This window comes from Halichoerus grypus, chromosome 2 (assembly GCF_964656455.1).
Source record: "Halichoerus grypus chromosome 2, mHalGry1.hap1.1, whole genome shotgun sequence".
In the NCBI taxonomy this organism is placed as follows: domain Eukaryota; kingdom Metazoa; phylum Chordata; class Mammalia; order Carnivora; family Phocidae; genus Halichoerus; species Halichoerus grypus.
This window is the reverse complement of record NC_135713.1, coordinates 167,723,115-167,744,761: the sequence shown is the minus strand read 5'-3', so window position 1 is coordinate 167,744,761 and position 21,647 is coordinate 167,723,115. Positions and strand designations below refer to the sequence as shown.

At 35.5% G+C, this 21,647-nt stretch overlaps 1 protein-coding gene and 1 pseudogene across 1 annotated transcript in view; one reads left to right on the top strand and one right to left on the bottom strand.

Moving 5' to 3' along the window:
• The window catches only part of NLK (nemo like kinase), a 174,214-nt gene that overhangs the window by 89,850 nt on the left and 62,717 nt on the right, over nucleotides 1–21,647 (top strand). The window contains exon 2 of the mRNA XM_036122542.2: nucleotides 15,398–15,527. Within this exon, the coding sequence (XP_035978435.1) occupies nucleotides 15,398–15,527 (130 nt within the window). The remainder of the gene's footprint in view (nucleotides 1–15,397; nucleotides 15,528–21,647) is intronic.
• On the bottom strand, nucleotides 13,785–13,877 carry LOC118554768 (U6 spliceosomal RNA; annotated as a pseudogene).

Sequence of the window (21,647 nt, the reverse complement as noted above, 5' to 3'; positions counted from 1 at the left end):
TAACAATGGACAAAGAAGGATATTATATAATCATAAATGGTACAATCCAGCAAGAAAATCTAACAATTGTAAATATGCACCCAACATGGGAGCATCCAGATATATAAAGCAGTTAATAACAAACAAGAAATATTTGAAGTAATACAATAGTAGTAGGGGACTTTAACACCCATTTACATCAATGGATAGATCATCCAAGCAGAAAATCAACAAGGAGACAGTGGCTTTTAATGACACATTGGACCAGATGGATCTAACAGATATATTCAGAACACTCATCCTAAAACAGCAGAATACACATTCTTTTCAAGCAGACATGGAACATTCTCCAGAATAGATCATATGTTAAGCCACAAAATAAGTCTCAACAAATTCAAAAAGACTGAAGTCATATCATGCATTTTTTCTGACCACACTATGAAACTAGAAATCATCCACAAGAAAAATACCTGGAAAGCAGGAAAATACACAGAAAAACCTGGAAATACACAAATGTTAAATAACATGCTACTAAACAATGACTGGGTCAACCAAGAAATCAAAGACAAAATAAAAAAATACATGGAAGCAAATGAAAATGAAAACAAAATAGTCTAAAAATCCTTGGGATACAGCAAAAGCTGTTCTAAGAGGAAAGTTTATAGAGATAATAGGCCTATACCTCAAGAAGCAAGAAAAATCCCAAATAACAACCTAATCTTACATCTAAGGGAACTAGAAAAAGAACAACAGGCAAAACCCAAAACCAGCAGAAGGAAGGAAATAATAAAGATTAGAGCAGGAATAAACAAAATAGAAACTAAAAAAAAACAAAACAAAACAAAAAACAATGGAATAGATCAATGAAACCAGGAGCTGGTTTTTTGAAACGATCAACAAAATCAATAAACCTTTAGCTGGACTCATCTGGGGGGGGTGGGTAACTAAAAAAAACAAGTTAGAAATGAAAGGGGAAAAATAACAGCTGACACCACAGAAATAAAAAGATTGTAGGAGACTGTTATGTAAAATTATATGCCAACAAATTGGACAACCTAGAAGAAATGGATAAATTCCTAGAAACATATAATTTCCCAAAACTGAATTAGAAAGAAATAGAAAATTTGAACAGACTGATTACCAGCAATGAAATTGAACCAGTAAGCAAAAAACTCCCAGCAAACAAAAGTCCAGGGCCATAAGGCTTCACAGGTGAATTCTACCAAACATTTAAAGAGGACTTAATACCTATTCTTCTTAAACTATTCCAAAAAATCAAAGAGGAAGGAAAACTCCTCTAATTCATTCTATGAAGCCAGCATTACTCTGATACCAAAATCAGATAAAGACATTACCAAAAAAAAAAAAAGGAACTAACTCTGATATCTCTGATGAACATAGATGCAAAAATCGTTAAAATATTGGCAAACCGAATCTAACAATACATGAAAAAGAACATTCACCACAATCAAGTGTGATTTATTCCTGGGATTCAAGGGTGGTTCAATATTTGCAATCAGTGTGACACATCACATAATAAAAACCGTATGATCATTTCAATAGATGGAGAAAAAGCATTTGACAAAACTACAATATCCATTCATGATTTAAAAAAAACCCTTAATGATGTAAGATTAGAGGGAATATACTTCAACAAAATAAAAGCTATTAAAAAACCCACACTAACATCATGCATTTCCTCTAAGGTCAGGAACAAGATGGGGATGTCCACTCTCACCACTATTATTTAACATAGTACTAGAGGTCTTAGTCACAGCAGTCAGACTAGAGGAAGGAATAAAAGGCATCCAAATTGGTAAAGAAGAAGTATAACTGTTTGCAGACAACGTGATATTTTATAGAAAACCCTAAAGACCCCTCCAAAAAACTACTAGAACTGATAAATGAATTCAGTACAGTTTCAGGATACAAAATTATTGTACAGAAATCGCAACATTTTTATATACCAATAACGAAGCAACAGAAACAGAAATTAAGAAAGCAATTCCATTTACAATTTTACTAAAGATAATAAAATACTTTGGAATAAACAACCAAGGAGGTGAAAGACCTGTACTCTGAAAACTATAAAACATTGATGAAAGATACTGAAGACAACACAGACAAGTGGAAAGATATTCCATACTCATGGACTGGAAGAACAAATATTGGTAAAATGTCCGTACTACCTAGAGCAATCTGCAGATTTAATGTAATCCCTACCAAAATACCAACAACATTTTTCACAGAACTACAACAGACAAATCCTAACATTTGTATGGAACCACAGAAAACCCCAAATAGCCAAAAAAATCTTGAAAAAGAAAAATCTGGAGGTATCACAATTCCAGATTTCAGGTTATACTACAAAGCTGTAGTAATCAAAACAGTATGGTACTGGCACAAAAGTAGGCACATAGATCAGTGGAATAGAATAGAAAGCCCAAATATAAACCAGTGTTTATATGGTCAATTAACCTTTGACGAAGGAGGAAAGAGGATGCAATGAGAAAAAGACAGCCTTTCCAACAAATGGTGTTGGGAGAACTGGACCACTGGCCTATACCATACACAAAGATAAATTCAAAGTGGATTAAGGACCTAAATATGATACCTGAAACTATAAAAATCCTGGAAGAGAGTACAGGCAGTAATTTCTCTGACATTGGACATAACTTTTTTCTAAATATGTGTCTTGAGGCAGGGGAAACAAAGCAAAGATAAACTATTGGGACTATATCAAAATTAAAAACCTGCATAGCAAAGGACACAATCAACAGAACTAAAAGACAACCTACTGAATGGGAGAAGATACTTGCAAATGACATTTCTGGTAAAGGGTTAGTATCCAAAATATATAAGGAACTTATACAACTCAACATTCAAAAAATAAATAATCCAATTAAAAATGGGCAGAAGACGTAAACAGACATTTCTCCAAAGAAGACATACAGATGGGGTGGCTCGGTTGTTTAAACGTCCAACTCTTGGTTTCATCTCAGGTCATGATCCCGGGGTCCTGGGATCCAGCTCCACATTGGGCTCTGTCCTCCGTGTGGAGTCTGCTTGTCCCTCTCCCTCCCCCTCTGCTGCTCCCTGCTCAGGCATGCTCCCTGTCTCTCTCTCTCTTTCTGTCTCTCTCTCAAATGGATGAATAAAATCTTAAAAAAAAAAAAAAAAAGACAGACAGATGGCCAACAGACACATGAAAAAATGCTCAACATCACCCATCATCAGGGAAATGCAAATCAGAACTACAATGAGATATCTGCTCACATCTATCAGAATGGCAAAAATCAAAAGCACAAGAAACAGCAAGCGTTGGTGAGGATGGGGAGAAAAAGGAACTGGTTCCTCTTGCACTGTTGGTAGGAGTGCAAACTGGTGCAGCCACTGTGGAAAACAGTATGGAGGTTCTTCAAAAAGTTAAAAATGGAATTACCCTATGATCTAGTAATTGAACTGCTGGGTATTTACCCAAAAAATATAAAAGCACTAATTCAGAGGATACATGCACTCCTATGTTTATTACAGCATTATTTACAATAGCCAAATTATGAAAGCAGCCCATGTCCAATAATAGATGAATGGATAAAGTGTAGACTAATTCTTTTTTTATGGCTGAAATAATATTCCATATATATATATGTATTTCTAATACAATATTATTCAGCCATAAAAAAGAATTAAATTTTGCCATTTGCAACAACATGGGTGGATCTAGGGAGTATCATGCTAAGTGAAATAAGTCAGTTGGAGGAAGACAAATACCATATGATTTCATTCATCTGTGGAATTTAAGAACAAACAAGCAAAGGGTTGGGGGGGAGGAGAGAGAAACAAACCAAGAAACAGACTCTTGACTATAGAGAACAAATTGATAGTTACCAGAGGAGAGGTGGGTGAAATAGGTGATGGGGATTAAAGAATACTCTAATTATACTGAGCACTGAGTAATGTATAGAATTTTTTAATCACTGTATTGTATACCTGAAACTAATAAAACAATGTATATTAACTATACTGGAATTAAAATAAAAACTAAAAATGTATATTCCTCTATTTACCCATGTATTTGCCATTTCTAGTTTTTCATTTCTTCTTGTGGATTTGAGTTACATCTGGGGTTATTTCCTGTAAGGCAAATCTGCTGACAACAAATTCTGTCCGCCATTACTTATTTTGGAATGTTTTCATTTTGCCTTTATTTTTGAAGGATAGGGTCTTTTTTTGTTGGATATAGAATTTTTGCCTGCCCACCACCACCACTGCAAATATGGCATTCCACTGCCTTCTGTCCTCCATTGCATCTGATGGGAAGTCACTAGTCAACAATTGTATTGTTTTTCCTCATTATTTTCAAGAGTTTCTTTGACTTGATATATCTTTGACTCTGACATGTCTAGGTACAGAACTCTTGTGTCTATCCTATATGGGACTTTTGAGCTTGTGGGATCTGTACGTTATCATCAGATTTGGGAAATTTTAAACCATTATTTCTTCAGATATTTTTTTCTGCCCCTTTCTTTCACCTTTTCTCCTGGTACTCCCATTAGATGTATGGTAGTACACTCAGTGTTATTGCATAGGTCTCTGAGGCTCTGTTCATTTTTCTTCAAACTTTCCTCTCTGTTCTTGAGATTGTATGATTTCTATTGATCGATCTTTTAAGTTTACTGATTCTTACACTATTTTAGATCCACTATTGAGCCAATCTACTGAATTTTTCATTTCTAATACTGTACTTTTAAACTCTAGAATTTGATTTCTTTTTTTGTTTGTTTGTTTCTATATTGTGATATCCTATTTGTTGTCATTATCACCATTTTTTTAATTCTTTAAACATGATTTCCTTTAATTCTTTGTACATATTTATAATAGCTGCTTTTGAACTGTTACTGAATACAACATCTGGGCTCACTCAGAAACTATTTCTATTGACTGCTTCTTCCCCTGGTTATGAGTCACATTTTACTGTTTGTTTACATATCTTGTAATTTTTTTGTTAAAAACTGGACATATTTAATAATGTAACAACTCTGGATCTGATTCCTCCCCAGCCTCCCTCCCACCTGAGGGTTGTCATTATTGACATATTGGTGTTATTGTGTATGTTTGCTTATATTTAAGTGACTTGACTGGGCTTAATGTGCACAGTCTTTCTCCCCCATGGGGTACAGCCACTCGTATCTGCTCAGGTTTTTAAAAATTATTTTAATTTTTAGCCAGGCCTTCTTGGGCTGCCCTTTTGTGTCTGTGTAGCTTGGTGGTCAGCTAGTGATTGGTTAAAGCTAGTGATTGTGCTCAAACATCTTGCGCCAGTAAAGCTTCTCTCCTTTGTGAGTATGTTAGGGAGCTCATCTAGTTTTCAACTATGCCCCAACTTTTATTTTCTGCTGAGCCTCTCAGTTCTTCCCTTCACATGTGGGAAGCCTCTCAATCAGCCATGGGTATGTGCAGAGCTTAGGCCCTCTCAGGTCAGCTCTGAGTACATAAGCAGCCTCCAGTTAGCCAGGAATATGTGGAGAGTTTACCTAGCCCACTGTGGCTCTCATTTCCAGAATCTCCTTGTTAAATTTCTGGATTTATGTTCCAACTGGGGTAGCAACCTCAGACTTGCAGAGCTTTCTCTTTTATTCTCCAGCTGAGTTTAATGCTTTTATGGTCAGTGCTACTGAGTGTGGGGTTTTCATCCTCCACTTCAGATCACATCAGCAACCTCAGGCAGTGAAGTTGCTGGTTTTCATGGCCAACTACTACATGGACTGTGCTTACATGGGAGTAAGGAGCAGCCAAGCGGTAACACCACTGACTCTCATTGTTCTTACTCCATAATTTTTCATAAATAAACAGTTTTGAATTTGTTGTTTGACTTTGGTTGTTTTCTGGAGTCCTGAAATGTTTTTTTTTTGACATTTTTGTCTAGTTTTATAGTTGTTTTGAGGGGAAAGGATTTGCTGACCTCTTCAGTTTGCCACAGCTGGAAGTCCTGCCTCCAGCTTTGTATTTGCAGTATTTTTGGTTTTGGTTATTTTTAAAAGGCTAACTAATTAAAAACCTGAAGCACATCTATATATTGTAGCTGCTTCAGCAGTTTGCTTTACAATGGAAGAAGTTAGGAGATTGTGATTAGGTTAGGGGTGGGACTGTAGTTCTGCTATAATTCTGCTGACAGCACTCTCCTGTGGAATGTTTCTTAATAGCATATTCTTGTGTAATGATGAAGAAAACGTTTATTTTTTTAAGTAAGCAAATTCCTTTGGAATTCTACCAAAACATAAGAAAGATAGTATGTATACTCCTTGCTACAAAATAAATCAGTGGCACAAGGAAATATATGGCAGAATTCATTGGGCTGGTATAGATGTGTATTTTTACAAAAAATAATAAAAAGAATTGTCCTCTTTGAAAATTACTCATCATACAAATTTCAACGTGAAGTGCCTTTTTATGCTCAAAATTTTAACTGAGAAATTTGTCTTTACCTTTTTAGTTCTATAATAATAGAAATATAGAAATGTACACAAAATAAAATATATAGCTCAGTGATTTATCACAAAGTACACACTTCTATATCCACCATTCATATAAGAAATAGGCCATCACTAGCACACAGAAGTCCCTTCTGGTCTTCCCCATCATTATCGCCTCCCCGAGATAACCCCTATCCTGATTTTATGGAAACTACTTCCTTTCTGAATAGTTTCTATCTCCTAAGTATACATCCCTAAAAAATAGAGTTCAGCTTTGCTTATGTTTTTAATATTATGGAAATGAAATCTTACATTATTTGTGACTGGTTTCTTTTGTTCAAAATCAGGGGTATGAGATTCATCTATGTTGTTGAACGTAGCAGTAGTTCATTTTAATCACTATAGAGTTTTCTATTATATGAATAGACAACAATTTGTTAATTTATTCCGTCATGGATATTTGGATTGTTTCCGGTTTTAAGGGTATTAAAAATATTACCGTGAACACACTCATATGTTTAGTGATAGGTGTGCACATTCCTTTGGGGTATATACCTTGGAGTCAGATTGCTGGGTCACACTGTATTCATATCTTCATTTTAGTATATAAAGCCAATCTGTCTTCCATAGCGATTGTATCAATTTACATTCCTACTAGCAGTCTCTAAGAATTACATTGTACTACATCTTCACTAAAAATTTGGTATTGTCTACCTTTTATTATTAGCCATTCTGGTGGTTATATAGTACTTTCTCATTATGGTTTTAATTTTCATTTCCCAAATGACTAATAAGGTTAAGGTCCTTTTCATATGTTTATTGGCTGTTTGGATTATCCTTTTTTGTAAAATGCCTATTCTGTCCCTTTTTAAAAATTGATATGTATGAATTCTGCATGTATCTGGATAAGCACTTTATTCCTTATATGTGTGGTACAAATGTCTTCTGCATGACTTGCATTTTTACTCTTAACAATGTACAGATAATGAAAAGAAGCTCTTGATTTTAAAGTAGTCAGATACATGAATTTTTCTTTTGCATTATGATTTGTGCTTTTTGTGTCCTACTGAAGAAATCTTTCCCTGCCCCAGTATCTTGAAGATATTCTACTACATGTTCTCTTCTAAAAGCTGAATGATTTTGCTTTTCACATTTATATCTACAATCCACCTGGAATTTGTGTATGGAGTGAAGTAGGGGTGAAGATTCATTCTGATTTTCCGTATGGGTATCTAGTTGTTCTATACCATGCATTGAAAAGAATGTTGTATCTGTCAGGGTCCAATGAGGAGAAAGAAACCATACCAGTTATTTAAACAGAGTTTTTAAAGTTGGGGGATGCTAATTAGCTGTAAAGTTGTTTGTAAAGTTTAAAGTTGTAGGTAATTAAAAAGACAAGAAGAAAACACTAAGGTATCATGGAAGTAATAGCTACCTCTAGCTATGGCTAGAGGAGTATCATGGAAGAGGTTGGAATTATTAAGACTTAGAACCCCATGCAGTAGAAATTCAGTTATCTAAGGAGAGGATACAAGCTCACTAGTGCTGGTATCTGGGGTGGAGGATGCAGTGAGGCTGGTTCTGCAAATGGGAAAACTATAAACTGGGCTCAGCTGCAGTTACAGGAAGGCATTGCCACTGCTGGGAGTGAAGAAGTGTTGCTAGGGTGACACAGAAACAAGAGACAGGCAGGAAGCTCACAGGAAGGGGCAAGTCCCCTTTACCTCCTCCAGCCTTGTAGTCTTCTCTAAAGCACCCTGTTGGCAGAGCCTAACATGGAACTAGTTAGCAAAACCAAAATGTGGTTTGCAGAGTCATAGCCCCAGTATTTATAGAGTTGTGTTCAGACAGATGGGTTTGAAGCTGAGAAACAATAGCTTATGGTACAGCCTTCCTATCTACAAAGACACCTTTATGACAAGCCAAGTGTCTGTATATGTGAGAATCTGTTTTGGGGTCATATTTCTATTTCTTTGGTCTTGCTCCAAAATTTATGTTATCTAAACTATTGTAGCTTTATGTTAAGTTTTCATATGTAGTAGAGCAATTTTTGCCACCTTGAAGAGTGTTTTAGCAGTCCATGGCTTATTTGCATTTCCGTAAAGACTTTAGAACTGATTTGTGTAGTTCCACAAAAAGAAAACCTTTTGGGGTTTTGGTTGGAATTTCACTGAACCTATAAATCAGTTTGGGGAGAATTGAAATTTTTATAATATTGAGTTTTCTTTTTTTTTTTTTAAAGATTTTATTTATTCATTTGAGACACAGGGATACAGAGAGAGAGAGAGAAAACATGAGCAGGGAGAGAGGCAGAGGGAGAGGGAGAAGCAGGCTCCCCGCTGAGCCAGGAGCCCAATGTGGGACTCGATCCCAGGACCCTGGGATCATGACCTGAGCCAAAGGCAGACGCTTAACCATCTGAGCCACCCAGGCACCCCAATATTGAGTTTTCTAGTCCATGAATATGGTATGTCTCTCCATTTATTTGTCTTTAATTTCTCTTGATAATGTTTTTTAGTATTTTTATGTAGAAGCGTTGCTTACTTAGCTTTTGTTAGCTTTAATCCCAGATACCAGATATTTTTTATATTATAAATAGTATCTTGAATTTTTTTATTTCAATGTTTTAATTTTGAAATTTTTCAAATATATATTTTCTGTATTTTTGAATAGTTTGACCTCATTATACTGATCACCAGATTCAATAATTATCAACATTTGCTTCATTTGTTTCAATAATCATTCTTGATGAAGTATTTTAAGACAAATCTTAACTTTCATGTCATTTCATCTATATATACTTAAGTATACATTCCTAGAAAATATGGACATTTGATTTATAACCATAATTCCAAGCCATATTCAGATTTTCCTTTTTATTTCAAAAATTAAATTTTACTGGTATGTTGGTATGTTCAGTTTGCTTTTAACCAACAGCATATTAGGACTTAAATTTTATGTTAAGTAATTAAAATATTAGCTTAGCCACTAAAATATTAAATAATAAGCAGTTAAACACAAATTTTTTTCCAATGATGTGAACTTTGCTTTTCTAAATTCATTACAATTTTTCAACACCGTCAAAACCATTCTTTCATTTGGTGTCTTCTATATTTATAAACCCAATGTGCAACAAAAATTGCCATTCTTTAAAAAAAAAAAAAGTTATATTTCTCAGTATTCCTATTACTGAATACACATCTTTCAGGAAGTCATCAGTGGGATTAAAAGCAAGCACTTTTTTGTGTGACATCTTTTTTTTTATCCTTTATAACTTCTTTTGCCATAAATTGTTAAAATGTAAGAAGAAGGTGCAGTTGTGAATTTTTTCCTTTGTATCTTTGTACAGAAATCTGTCTTTCAGGGGCGCCTGGGTGGCTCAGTTGGTTAAGCGTCTGCCTTCGGCTCAGGTCATGATCCCAGGGTCCTGGGATCGAGCCCCGCATCGGGCTCCCTGCTTAGCAGGGAGCCTGCTTCTCCCTCTCCCTCTTCCTGCCTCTCTGCCTACTTGGGCTCTCTATCTCTCTGTCAAATAAATAATTAAAATCTTAAAAAAAAAAAAAAAAAGGAAAGAAACCTGTCTTTCATTGCAGGTGGTTCTCCTTCCCATACAATATTCATGGGTCTGTTTCTAGGAGAAGACTGTGGCTAGTGGGCCATGAAAACTTCCTAGAGTTGGCAGGCTAGGCTGTGTCATGTTCACCCTCGAACATGAGAAAATCCCTATTGAAAAGACAGTGTGGCAACTTTCCTGCAGGCAAGTCATACTCCTCACAAAGATATTTGACAGTGACTGAGGAGTAAGTCTCTGTGTCTTTCCCAGCATCTGCAGCAAGGATGAAACTAATTATTAATTCATGGCTGTCTGAGGAACAAAAATTGTTCTCAGGTCAACAATAATTAGTATAAGAGGATTTTGTGCCTATATTTTAACTTAAACAATGATAATTGATGGGGAATTGAGGTCTTAAAAGTTAGATCTTATTCATTGGTAACAAGTATTTGAAAATAAATATGCCAGCCTGATATTGGATGATTTGCCTGTGTCTTATTTCTCCTCCCTTATCAGCACCCCTGGGGATCTCACTACAGATCAGAATGGCCCAGTGATGTCTCACCTGCTAGGATCACTGCTCTTTACACTTGTTTAAACAACAGAGTCAGAGGAATTTTAAGTTCATATTTAACTCTTTCAAGTAAATGTAGATGTTTTGCTTCTGATCAATAGTGGAATGTGAGGATATGAGAAAAAGAATGAACCATTTCACTGCTTTGGTTTAGTCTTTTTTCCTTGTAATATCAGGTTAACAAATCTGAAGATCAGTTTAGTAGAAGTATCTTGAAAAAAAGGACAAGGATCTCTTTCTTATATATAGAGCTAACTCAGCAAATACCAAATTTGGATAAATACAAAGGAAAAACCAAACATCAGAAAACCCCAACTGATGGAACAAATTACCTAACTATGAGAATCTTTTTTCATGTGTCTTTGGGTGGAGGCAGGGAAGCCTAGAAAATTTATTCCTCTGAATGGTGTGCAACTCTATAAATTATGTCAAAGTGCACAAACTGTAGCCTGTTAAAATTTTGGTTAGGAAGACCAAAGAGATGTAAAAATAAATTCCTTATTCCTTAACCTATAGTGTCCTTGAACATGTAACAGGGACTAAGGTACAAATAAGATACATTTTTTTAGATTTATTTGTTGTCAAAAAGTTTACCTCATAGTTTGCGATTGTTTTCTCAAGCTGACTTAATCTAAATACAAGTAAAAATAACTTTTAAGGAAATGAATATCAAAATGAACACGAAGGCAATAATCTAAATATTTAGAGTCTAGTTAAGAGGTTCTGTTACTGAGATACGTACTGTATTGGTACAATTGACGTAGTAATTGTAGTGTGTATAGCAAAAAATAGAAGATTGCTGATTACAAGTTTATGTGAATAGAATTAGAAGAACCTGATTTTCTCAATCCGAGTGAAATATTCTTATTATAAATTATTTATTTGCTTGGAATAGTTAAAAACCTGTATCAGAAACATGAACTTTAAAACTGCTAACCCATGTGGGGAAAAGATTCTTCATATAAAATGAATGTGGAGCATATAATTTCTTGGAGATCTTGCTTAGTAGTTATACTAATTTAAAGCTGTTGTAATGTTAGGTTCTAGTGCCTGGGAATGTATCCCCAATAAGCTTCATTCTTGTTTCATTCTAACCCTTCTACTTGTCAGTAATTTAAGCAGATTTGTGGCAGTGGTCAGAGTTTCCTGGGATTAAGAAAGCTCTACAAACAAAACAACCACACCAGATCTAAAAAGCTTCCTATTTGGTTTTGTACTCTTTTGGCTGACTATATTTCTCTGAAGAATGGCTTGTGGATTCTTCTGGCTGTTTAAAAAACAGTTGAACTGGTATTCTCAGTGTAGAGGGTTGATGTACTCCAGGCAGATGTAAGAAAGGATTCTTTTTTCACAACCCTTTAATATACTATTTACAGAATCAAACATTGATTTAAAGCTTAAGAAGTAAATAAATACCTGTTTTAGTGTAACTTGATTGCCCATGAAGATAATGAGGTAAAATAACAGATGCACTGTTTTATATAAGGCTTCCAGTATTTAGTAGAGAAAGTGACCAGTAAGTGAATTGTAGACCAAGGGATGGCACCTTTTTTTCTTTAACAAGGCAAGTTGCCCTAAATTTTGTTCATCATTTCTACAGCTGGAGCTTCATTAACAAGTACAGTTGGAATAACCAGGGTATTGCAGCCACAGAAGAACTAAGCACAGCAAGCCTTTCAGTAACAAAAAAAATAAAAGAATTCCTGTGTAACAGGCTTCCACACTTATCTGTGTTCTGTGGTACTGTTTGAGCTGAACTAAAGCATCTGCTACCTCAAGTTAAGAGAGAACAAACTCAACATGGCGTGAAATTACTGCACAGCCATTCACATTCATTAGAGTTATATTGTTACCAGCCACAGGCATGACTGGCTTTTGCATGAATAATAAAATAAAATGCTGCTTTGTGAATTTTACCTTACAACATTGCAAGGCACAGTACTAACCTTGGGCCAGGATTAGGTTTATCGTAGAGCAGCTCTCCTCACCACAGTAGAGTCAAGACCAATAAGAAGTCAGAAGTTGGGAAGTATTGCTGTATGAGGCCTGGGGAAAGGGCCTTGTGTTAAATCAATTTACTCATTTTTTTAAAACAAATATTTATTGTGCAGACTAGCTATTTGGAGATGTTAAAATTATTAAGCTACCATTTGGCAACCGTCATAGTAATAGTTGACTCAGGCAAAAATCCTCAATGGATGCTAAAGGTCATGGGTCAAAGTCTGATGAGGAATAGAACAGTTATACAATTACCAAGGGAAAAAAGTAATTTTGCAGTGTGGCCACCTGACAGACACCTCATCCAAGTGATCAAAGTTAATCACCAGAAATGTCAGTTGACATCATGTGCCTCATAATATGTTCACTGAGAAGACATCACTTCTGAGTTATTCCTGTTAAAAATGCCTGACCTGTGGGGCGCCTGGGTGGCTCAGATGGTTAAGCGTCTGCCTTCGGCTCAGGTCATGATCTCCAGGTCCTGGGATCGAGCCCTGCGTTGGGCTCCCTGCTCAGCGGGGAGTCTGCTTCTCCGTCTTCCTCTGCCTCTCCCCACTGCTCATGCTCTCTCTCTCTCTCTCTATGTATCTCTCTGTCTCAAATGAGTAAATAAAAAAATTCTTTAAAAAAAAAAAAATGCCTGACCTGCATCTAATCATGAGAAAACACCACAAACCCAAATTGAGGAGCAGCTACAAATAAGTGGCCTATACTCTTCAAAAATGGCAGTGTTATGGGACACCTGGGTGGCTCAGTCGGTTAAGCATCTGCCTTCGGCTCAGGTCGTGATCCCAGGGTCCTGGGATCGAGTCCCGCATCGGGCTCCCTGCTCCGCGGGGAGCCTGCTTCTCCCTCTGCCTCTGCCTCTCTCTCTGTCTCTCATGAATAAATAAATAAAATCTTAAAAAAAAAATGGCAGTGTTATTAAAAGACAAAGGAATGCTAAGTAACTATTCTACATTAAGGAAGTCTCAAGAGACATTGACAATGAAACACATTGTGTGGTCCAAAATTTTCCTCCCTTGCTGTTTGACATTTTTGTCTTCTAGTCTAGTTATAGAAGTGGTATTGAATAGAAAAAAAAAATATTTTTAACAGTCTGAATATAATACTATACCCAGTTTCCTTCCTATTTTACCTTTATGTGGATTTTTAGGCAGTGTTTTGGATTGGGTTTGGGTTTGGGTTTTTTTGTTTTTTTGTTTTTTTTAGTATGGGACATTTCACGAATTTGTGTGTCGGGGCTGTGCTAATCTCTGTTATGTTCCAATTTTAGTATATGTGCTGCCAAAGGGAGCACTGGGTAGGTGTTTTTTAAGCAATAATTGCGAATGACAGTTCAAGCTATTGAAAACCTAAAAATTATAATTCTTAATTGTTTTACCAAATTTTCAGTCAACGTAAGAATAGAGTCCTCATGCTGTTTAAATAGTAGAATGCACCATTTAAGAGTTTCATGAGCACCTAAGAAAAGAAGTAGTGATCACTAAGATGAATTTATAAAGAAGTCATGGTATTCATAAAGAAGTTTGGTATAGTTTTTAGACAGGTTGGTAGGTAACAGGAATGCTTCGTTTTCAGGAAGGCAATTTGATGAGTGTCTGATTTCTTGTGGACAAGATGAAGAAATAAACTGAGTGATTATAGTTAATTAAATAAGTAATTCAATAATAATTGGAGGTCAGGCTCATAGGTAATTTCTAGTGTTGTATCTGTTGCAGAGATCTCTTCTGTCCTGTGAATAACTTGGATAAAGTCATTGATGACCTATGGAACAGACTTTTTAAATGACACAAATCTGGGAGGGATAGCCAAAGCATTGCATGACTGAAACTGGAACTGAAAGATAATGGTAGCCAGGAATGACAGGCAGGAATCAGCAAAATAAATTTGACAGGAATAAATTCTACAAGGACAACCAGTCATATGTGATGGGTGGAAGGAAAAGCTTTAAGATAATTCATGGAAAATCACTTGCAAAATGGTCAGTTGGCCATATTTAATAAATTTATTGCTTTGTTTCCTTTAACTATTTGATTTAATATGTATCGTTTGGGTCCAGTCAGAAAAATGGAAACCATACTAGTATGTCAAACATAGGGAAATGTAATACAAGGAGTTGGATATACAGGTGTTAGAAGACTAAAAGATAAAAAAGGGGGGACACTGAGCTATTAAAGAAAAACTACAGGAGGCACAGTTACCACACCAAGAGCCTTATAAGAAGCAAAAGGGAAGAGGTCTTCATAATCTAGAAGCTATGGCCCTAAGTTGGCACTTGGACTTCTGAGGAGGGGACACTATTCAGCTACTGGTGGGATTGAAATCCATATTACTAAAAGATGTTCATTTATGTAAGAAGCCAAAATAATTAAATTGTGTTCTCTATATTGAACTAAACGTAATGACATCTGAATGAACATCTCTTCCATCTTGAATTTGGTTCCGAGAATGAACTAATTTGACTTCAGTTGTATTAATCTGTACACCCCCTCATCTTTAAAATGGCTTTACCATTAATAGCCCTCCTACCTGAGATGTGTTCTTAAGTGACCTCTCAGAAAAAGTGTTTATAGAAATTTAGAGAAGGATTAAAAAAAAAAAGCATGGCAATTAAGTTGGATGAGCTAAACATTCCCTTTGATTTTAAGTGTGTACTTGTTTTAATTCTTCTTTCTCACTGATACCTTAAACACTGTTTAAGTGGATTGAGTAGTTTAAGATAAAGATGATTGTCATGCTCTGAAACATTGAAGAACAAAGTTTGGAATTGATTTCTCTCTTTCTTTTTTCCTTCTCCCCCAAATATTGCTTCTTTAGGTCAGTAACAGATCCAAGAGATGGAAAGAGAGTAGCACTCAAAAAGATGCCCAACGTCTTCCAGAATCTGGTCTCTTGCAAAAGGGTCTTCCGGGAATTGAAGATGTTGTGTTTTTTTAAACATGATAATGTAAGTGAAGTTGGTCTTTGGGATAGACTTTTTCCTACGCATGCTTAATTGTGTTAGTAGAGAGCAAAAGAGAGTAAAAAAAAAAGGGGGAGATGTGCAAGTTATTAAGAAGTTTGGGAACCTGAGACAAATTAGACCATTTTTTTGTCAAAAATGAGCAAGTTTAAGTGAATTCTAAGATGTATTGATCAACAGATAAACATTAATTGATATAAAGCAAATGTTAATAGTTAGCTGAGGAATGATACTAATATTTAACATAGAAAGAGTGTAATATGTAGTATGAGAGATTTAAGTGGAAATAATTGGTCCCTGGTTTTAAATGCTTTATTCTTAACCTTTAATATTTGAAATAAGAGATTAATTTAAAAATGTAGGGAAACAGTTTCTTCTTTTAAAAAACAGTATAGCTGTTAAAGTAACATAGGTTAGCTTATTTATGGCTGTGTTGAGAGAAGTCAAGACTCATGGGTGGATAGAAGAATCATTGTGGTTTGAGAGATGGCTTCTCCTCAAACCTGAAGTAAATGTTTGATACATGTAAAATTTACCTGGGGATCTTAGCATTGGACTCTGGAGTTTTCGATTTCATGTGATAAGAAAAACTGCCTCACATTCTTCATTTGGTACTCAACCCACGTTATTTTAATAGCTAAAATAAAAACTTTATCAGAAATATAGTAATTCCTTGTGAGTCTGACTGCTTGTTTGTACAGGAACTTTTAGAACTTTGACCAAAGTGTAGGTCTCACTTTAAGAGAGAAATTTGTAGAAGTTTGAGGTGTTTGGTAAAAGTAGGAATATCAAACAGATATGTTTACTTGAAATTCCTTGCTTTGACATATTTCATCTTATTGATTACTCCTTGACATCCCTTTTCTTAAACTTTTTAAAAAAAGTTATTGCTATCTTTCAGTCAATTGGAATTGCCTAAAAATGTGTTTGTTTCAGTGACTTTGAAAATACCACTCGAGTTGCTATTTTATGACTGGTCCCTCAAATTTTGTAAGTGATTTAGAAAGATGTCTAGTGCTTGCTTAGTTATTTATTTCTTGAATTTGAGTAGCATCCCAACATCAAAGAGGACAAACGTTATTTACATTGTTAGAGACTCAAGTAAAGGTATCCATGGTGAAGAAATTTGCTAACTAAGGATTTCAATGATTTATTATATTCAGACCTATCTTGGCTTCTTTTATAAAGGAGGGATGGTGTAATAGGCTGTTATCTATATATATTGGTATCTTTGCTCGTGACTCATTCCTATAGAGTAACTAATTAAGTTACAAAGGTGGTGTCAGTGAGTAGCGTAAGAAAAGAAATAAACGAAATTCTTGAAAATCATACCTATCAAAACATAGCAACCAATTGGAGCTCCTGAGCTCTATCATAAGTGAGTGCTTGTGGCTTCTGTGGGAATATTCAAAAGTGAGACAGATGGTTAGAGATGAAGATGGTATGGCACCATTATTTTATATATCATGAATTTATGCTGTGCTCTGAGATCTCCAGAAGCGTCTCAGTGCCACATACCTGTTATGTGTGCAATGCCAGTCTGAGAAGCAACCGGTATTTGATATAGTTAAGGCAACAAATGTCTATTATTGTCCTGTATAGAGGCAGTGCTAGGTCATGTGGAGGATACAAAAAAGGTTTAAAATGTCCTTTTTTGAGGGATCAGGTATTTAACACTTATTCCTATGTGTCAGGATGTACCTAGAGGCTTTCCATACATTAATTCATTTAATCCTTAAATCTTGTCAGATAGGGTTTGTTATCCTTACTTTGCAGAGAAGGAAACCAAAGCTTAGAGTTAAGTAACTTGCCCAAGGTCAGGGTGGCACAAGGTTGGAGTCTCTCTTGCTTCAGAGCCCATGTTCATTAATTCAAAAAACATGTATTCCGCACATCCTATATTCCTAAGCTGTTTAGCTTTAGGGCTTTCTAACCTTAAGGAGTTTAGTAATGTGTTGAATACTATGATTACAGTGCTCTGGGAGGACTACCTGCGTAGTTAAGTATTAATGCAAGACAGTCTGTGTTTTGTGCATGGAAAAAACTGAGCAACCAAATCTAGAAGTATATTATAATCACCAAGGTGATCCTTAAAAAGGCAGATACATGGGTCTCATCCCAGACCCACTAAATTGGAATCTCTAGGGTTGAGGCCCAGGGATCTGTAATTTTTAAAGCTCAGGTGAATGTCACACAAGTACCATAATATTAAGGAAAAGAGAAATTGTTGTGGACTTAGAAGCTCAGAGATGCTTTAAACACGGAGGAGGTAAACCTTAAAATGAGCCTTTTGAGATTAAGATTTGATTGAAAGAGAAGAAAAGAATGTCATGATGAAAATGGCATTTAGAAAGATTACCCTGGCCACTGTAGGAAGGTTGGATTTTAATTTGGATGGCTTTTAATGTTTTTTGTATCCTCCACATGAATAGCTACAAAGCCCTGGGAGGCTTTGGATTTTCTTTTGAACAGAACCTTCAAAGTCACTATATCAGGGGTGCCTGGCTGGCTCAGTCGGTAGAGCATGCAACTCTTGATCTCGGGGTCATGAGTTCAAGTCCCACATTGGGCATAGAGCTTACTTAAAAAAAAAAAAAGTCACTATATCAAATTCATTGATTTTAGTTGATCTGACTGATTGAGATATACACACACACTTTTCTTTAAGGATAGATTCACCTTGATGTAGTAACTTAGAGAAACAGTAATGGGTTTAACTTTCTAAAGGTTGTTGTTGGCTGGGCTTATCATTAGAGTCTAGTCAGAATCTGAGCTATTATAAAACCTGGCAAAAATATTCTCTACCCACCTATGCACTTGTGCATGTGTTTATGCACACACATAATTGTCATATTATCAGCATGGAGAAGGCATGATTGAGGTTGTTTTTTGTTTTTTGTTTTTCCAGTTTTGTGCTCCTTTGAGAATTTGATAAAAGCTCTTTTGGAAAAATGCACATACACATGATATTTATGTCATGTTAGGCTTTCACTAGTCCTCTAAAGCCCTTTCGGAGCCCCCTCAAAGGTCCACTGATTCCTGCAAAGATCCCCTGCAATACAAATCTGGGGCTTTTTCTTGTCCTTAGGCAATAGCACTAAGTATGCAATAGGCAGTCAGTCTATTTGAAGAATGAGTAAGTAAATGAAAGTGACAGAAGAAAGAAATCTCCAAGTCTGGCATGATAACCTCAGTGATCTCTCTCAGAGTTACTTTTTCCCAGTCTTTTAATTCTGAAATACTCTAGAGGGATAGAGAAAACAAAGAGGAGGAGGTAGTAGAGGCAAAGAAGAACGATGCATTTTCCTTTGTGTAGACTGACCTAACTCATACCAATATGGGACCAAGAGGACACTTCTCTGAATGCAGACATGCTGTTTAGCTGCAGACATTTATGCTAATGTTTCTGCTGCTAGGGAGTGTGAAAAGGCAAAGGATGCTGTAGACTGGCTTACTTTTCAGTGGATTTGGTTTTGTTTGTTCTGTGCCTAAAATTTGTGGTACTGGGCAATTTCTTCATGTATTTAAAATAAAACATTCTCGTGTTCATGAATTGGAAAAGTCAGTTTGGTTAATATGCATGTTCTTTCCAAGTTGAGCTCTATATTCAATGTAATCCCAATCAAAAACCCAGCAGGGTTTTGTATATATGTGTGTGAGGAAGTTGACAAACATTCTAAAGTTTGTGGAATTGGAAAAGACCTAAAATACTCAAGACAGTCTTGACGAAGTTGAACAAAGTCTATTTCACAACAGATACATAAATTAATCCAAAAGAGATTGTAGATTTAAATGTGAAAGATAAAATAATAAAGCTTCTGTAATAAAACATAGGAAAATATCTTCGTGACTTTGAGATAAGCAAAGATTTTTAATGAGACAAGTAAAATTAACTATTTTATTTATTTGTTTGTTTTTTGAGGGGGGAGCACAGGAAGAGGGAGAGGGAATCTTAAGCAGTCTCCACACTCAGCGTGAAGCCTCACGTGGGGCTTGGTCTCATGACCCTGAGATCATGACCTGAGCCTAAATCAAGTTTAACTGACTGAGCCACCCTGGCACTCCAAGCATTACTATTTAAAAAAAAAAAAAATTGCTAAACTGGACAGCTTTTAACCTTAAGAATTAATGCTCATCAAAAGTTAAGAGAATGAAAGGACAGGCCTCAGACATATATTCAACAAAAAACTTGTTTCCAGAATATATTATGTGATAGACAATTATAAATATTTAGCATTTGAAGAAGACCATTAGAAGTAAATATTTTACTTGACATTTTTTGAACTGTGAATTCTATATCTAAACATCATATATCTTATAAAGAGCTTCTACAACAAGAACTTTTGCCCATTAGTAAAAGACTCAGGAATTTGACAAAAGAGGATAACTAAATGGCTAATAAGCATATGACAAAGTGCTCAAAGTCATCAGAGAAAGGTAAATTAAAAGCATAATGAGATAATAATATACCCACCAGAATGGCTAAAATCAAAAAGACTGACAATACCTACTGTTGACAAGAATGCACATTAACCGAAGACTTTAAAATTGCTGGTAAGAGTGTAAATTTGTAAAACCACTTAGGAAAACTGGTAGTTTCTACTAAAGCTAAATACACACCTACCCAGTGATCCAGCAGTTGTACTCCTTGGTATACTCAAGACAAATCATATATCCACCAAAAGACATGTACAAGAGTGTTCATGGCTGCTTTATTTGTAATACCTAGAAATTGGAAACAACCGAAATGTCTGCCAGCAGTACTCTGGTTAAGTACATTGTGTTATAGTCCATTCACATGATGGTATACTACACACCAATAAAAAGGATGAACCACTGATCCACATATCAACAGGGATGAATCTCATAGGCATAACAGTAAAGGAAAAAAGTCATACACAAAAGACTTCATTCTTTATGATTCAATTTGTATAAAGTTCAAGGACAGGCAAAACAAATCTGTGGTGATGGAAATGAGAATAGTGATGACCTCTGAGCAGGGATGGGTTTTGACCAGAAAGGGACAAGGGGACCTTCTGGGGTGTTGAAATGCTTAACTTCTTGATCTAGATGTTAACCATAGAGTAAAAAATCATCATATTATATACTTTGTGTAAAAATTAATCAAATTACACACTTGGCATACTTTTTACAACTCTATTAAAAATAAGAGTAATTACGTAGTCTCTACTTTAAGGAACTTAAAATCTGTTGGGGAGTAAGATTGGGAAAGGGGTAGCTCCTTTGCTAAACATGGGATTTAATTGGATTTTATGAACAGTTAAATTTCTAGTTTTTATATTTAGGATTGTTTACAGTAGTTGTTTCATTGATAAAGAGCTAAGAAAAAAGAAGCCAGTTTTGCACTGTGTAACCAGTTTATAGTGAATCTTAAAATCACAGAGGTTAAAATTCTAAAAAAACAGCCACCATAATGGGCTTTTGTCCAGTTCTTAAAAGATTTGAGAAATGTGCTGAGACACTGTTTGGTAATGACCATTACTTACAGAAGTATTTTAGTTCATTTTTTTAATTAGACAAGTCTGCTTGCTTTTTGTGTGTTTGAGATCCTTTGAAGAGTTGGTGGTATTTGGGGATACTTTGACTCCTTACAAGTCAAAGTCTTTACAAGAGTCCTCCTATTTACATCATAAGGCTAATCTCACACACTCTATTCCCACAAATAATGGGGTTATAGAGGGAATCAGGCTATTTAAATAGGGAGTCAGGCATGAAGTCTGGAGTTTGAAACTGGTACTATTCCTTCTTACTTATTTACATCATTTCTGAGATTCCTGGATCATTTCTACTGATCTAAGCACTGTTTTTGCCCCCCTGAAAGCACTGTGGAATGCCATCCTCTGATAAACATTTTGAGATAAAATAACGGTAATATAAAATAAGAGGCATTTTAAAAATTCCAAGCAGAGTTTAAAATATTGTACCTTTGAAGCTAACAATCACGGATAAATGCTTTAGTGCAAATGTCTGACTCTGTTTTATTTGGCTTTTCTACAAAAAGCTTCATCAAATCTGGAATAAGAAAGCCTCATTCTTCATCAAGGTTTAAAATGTATGGTTGTCACTTTCTCTAGATAACCTTTA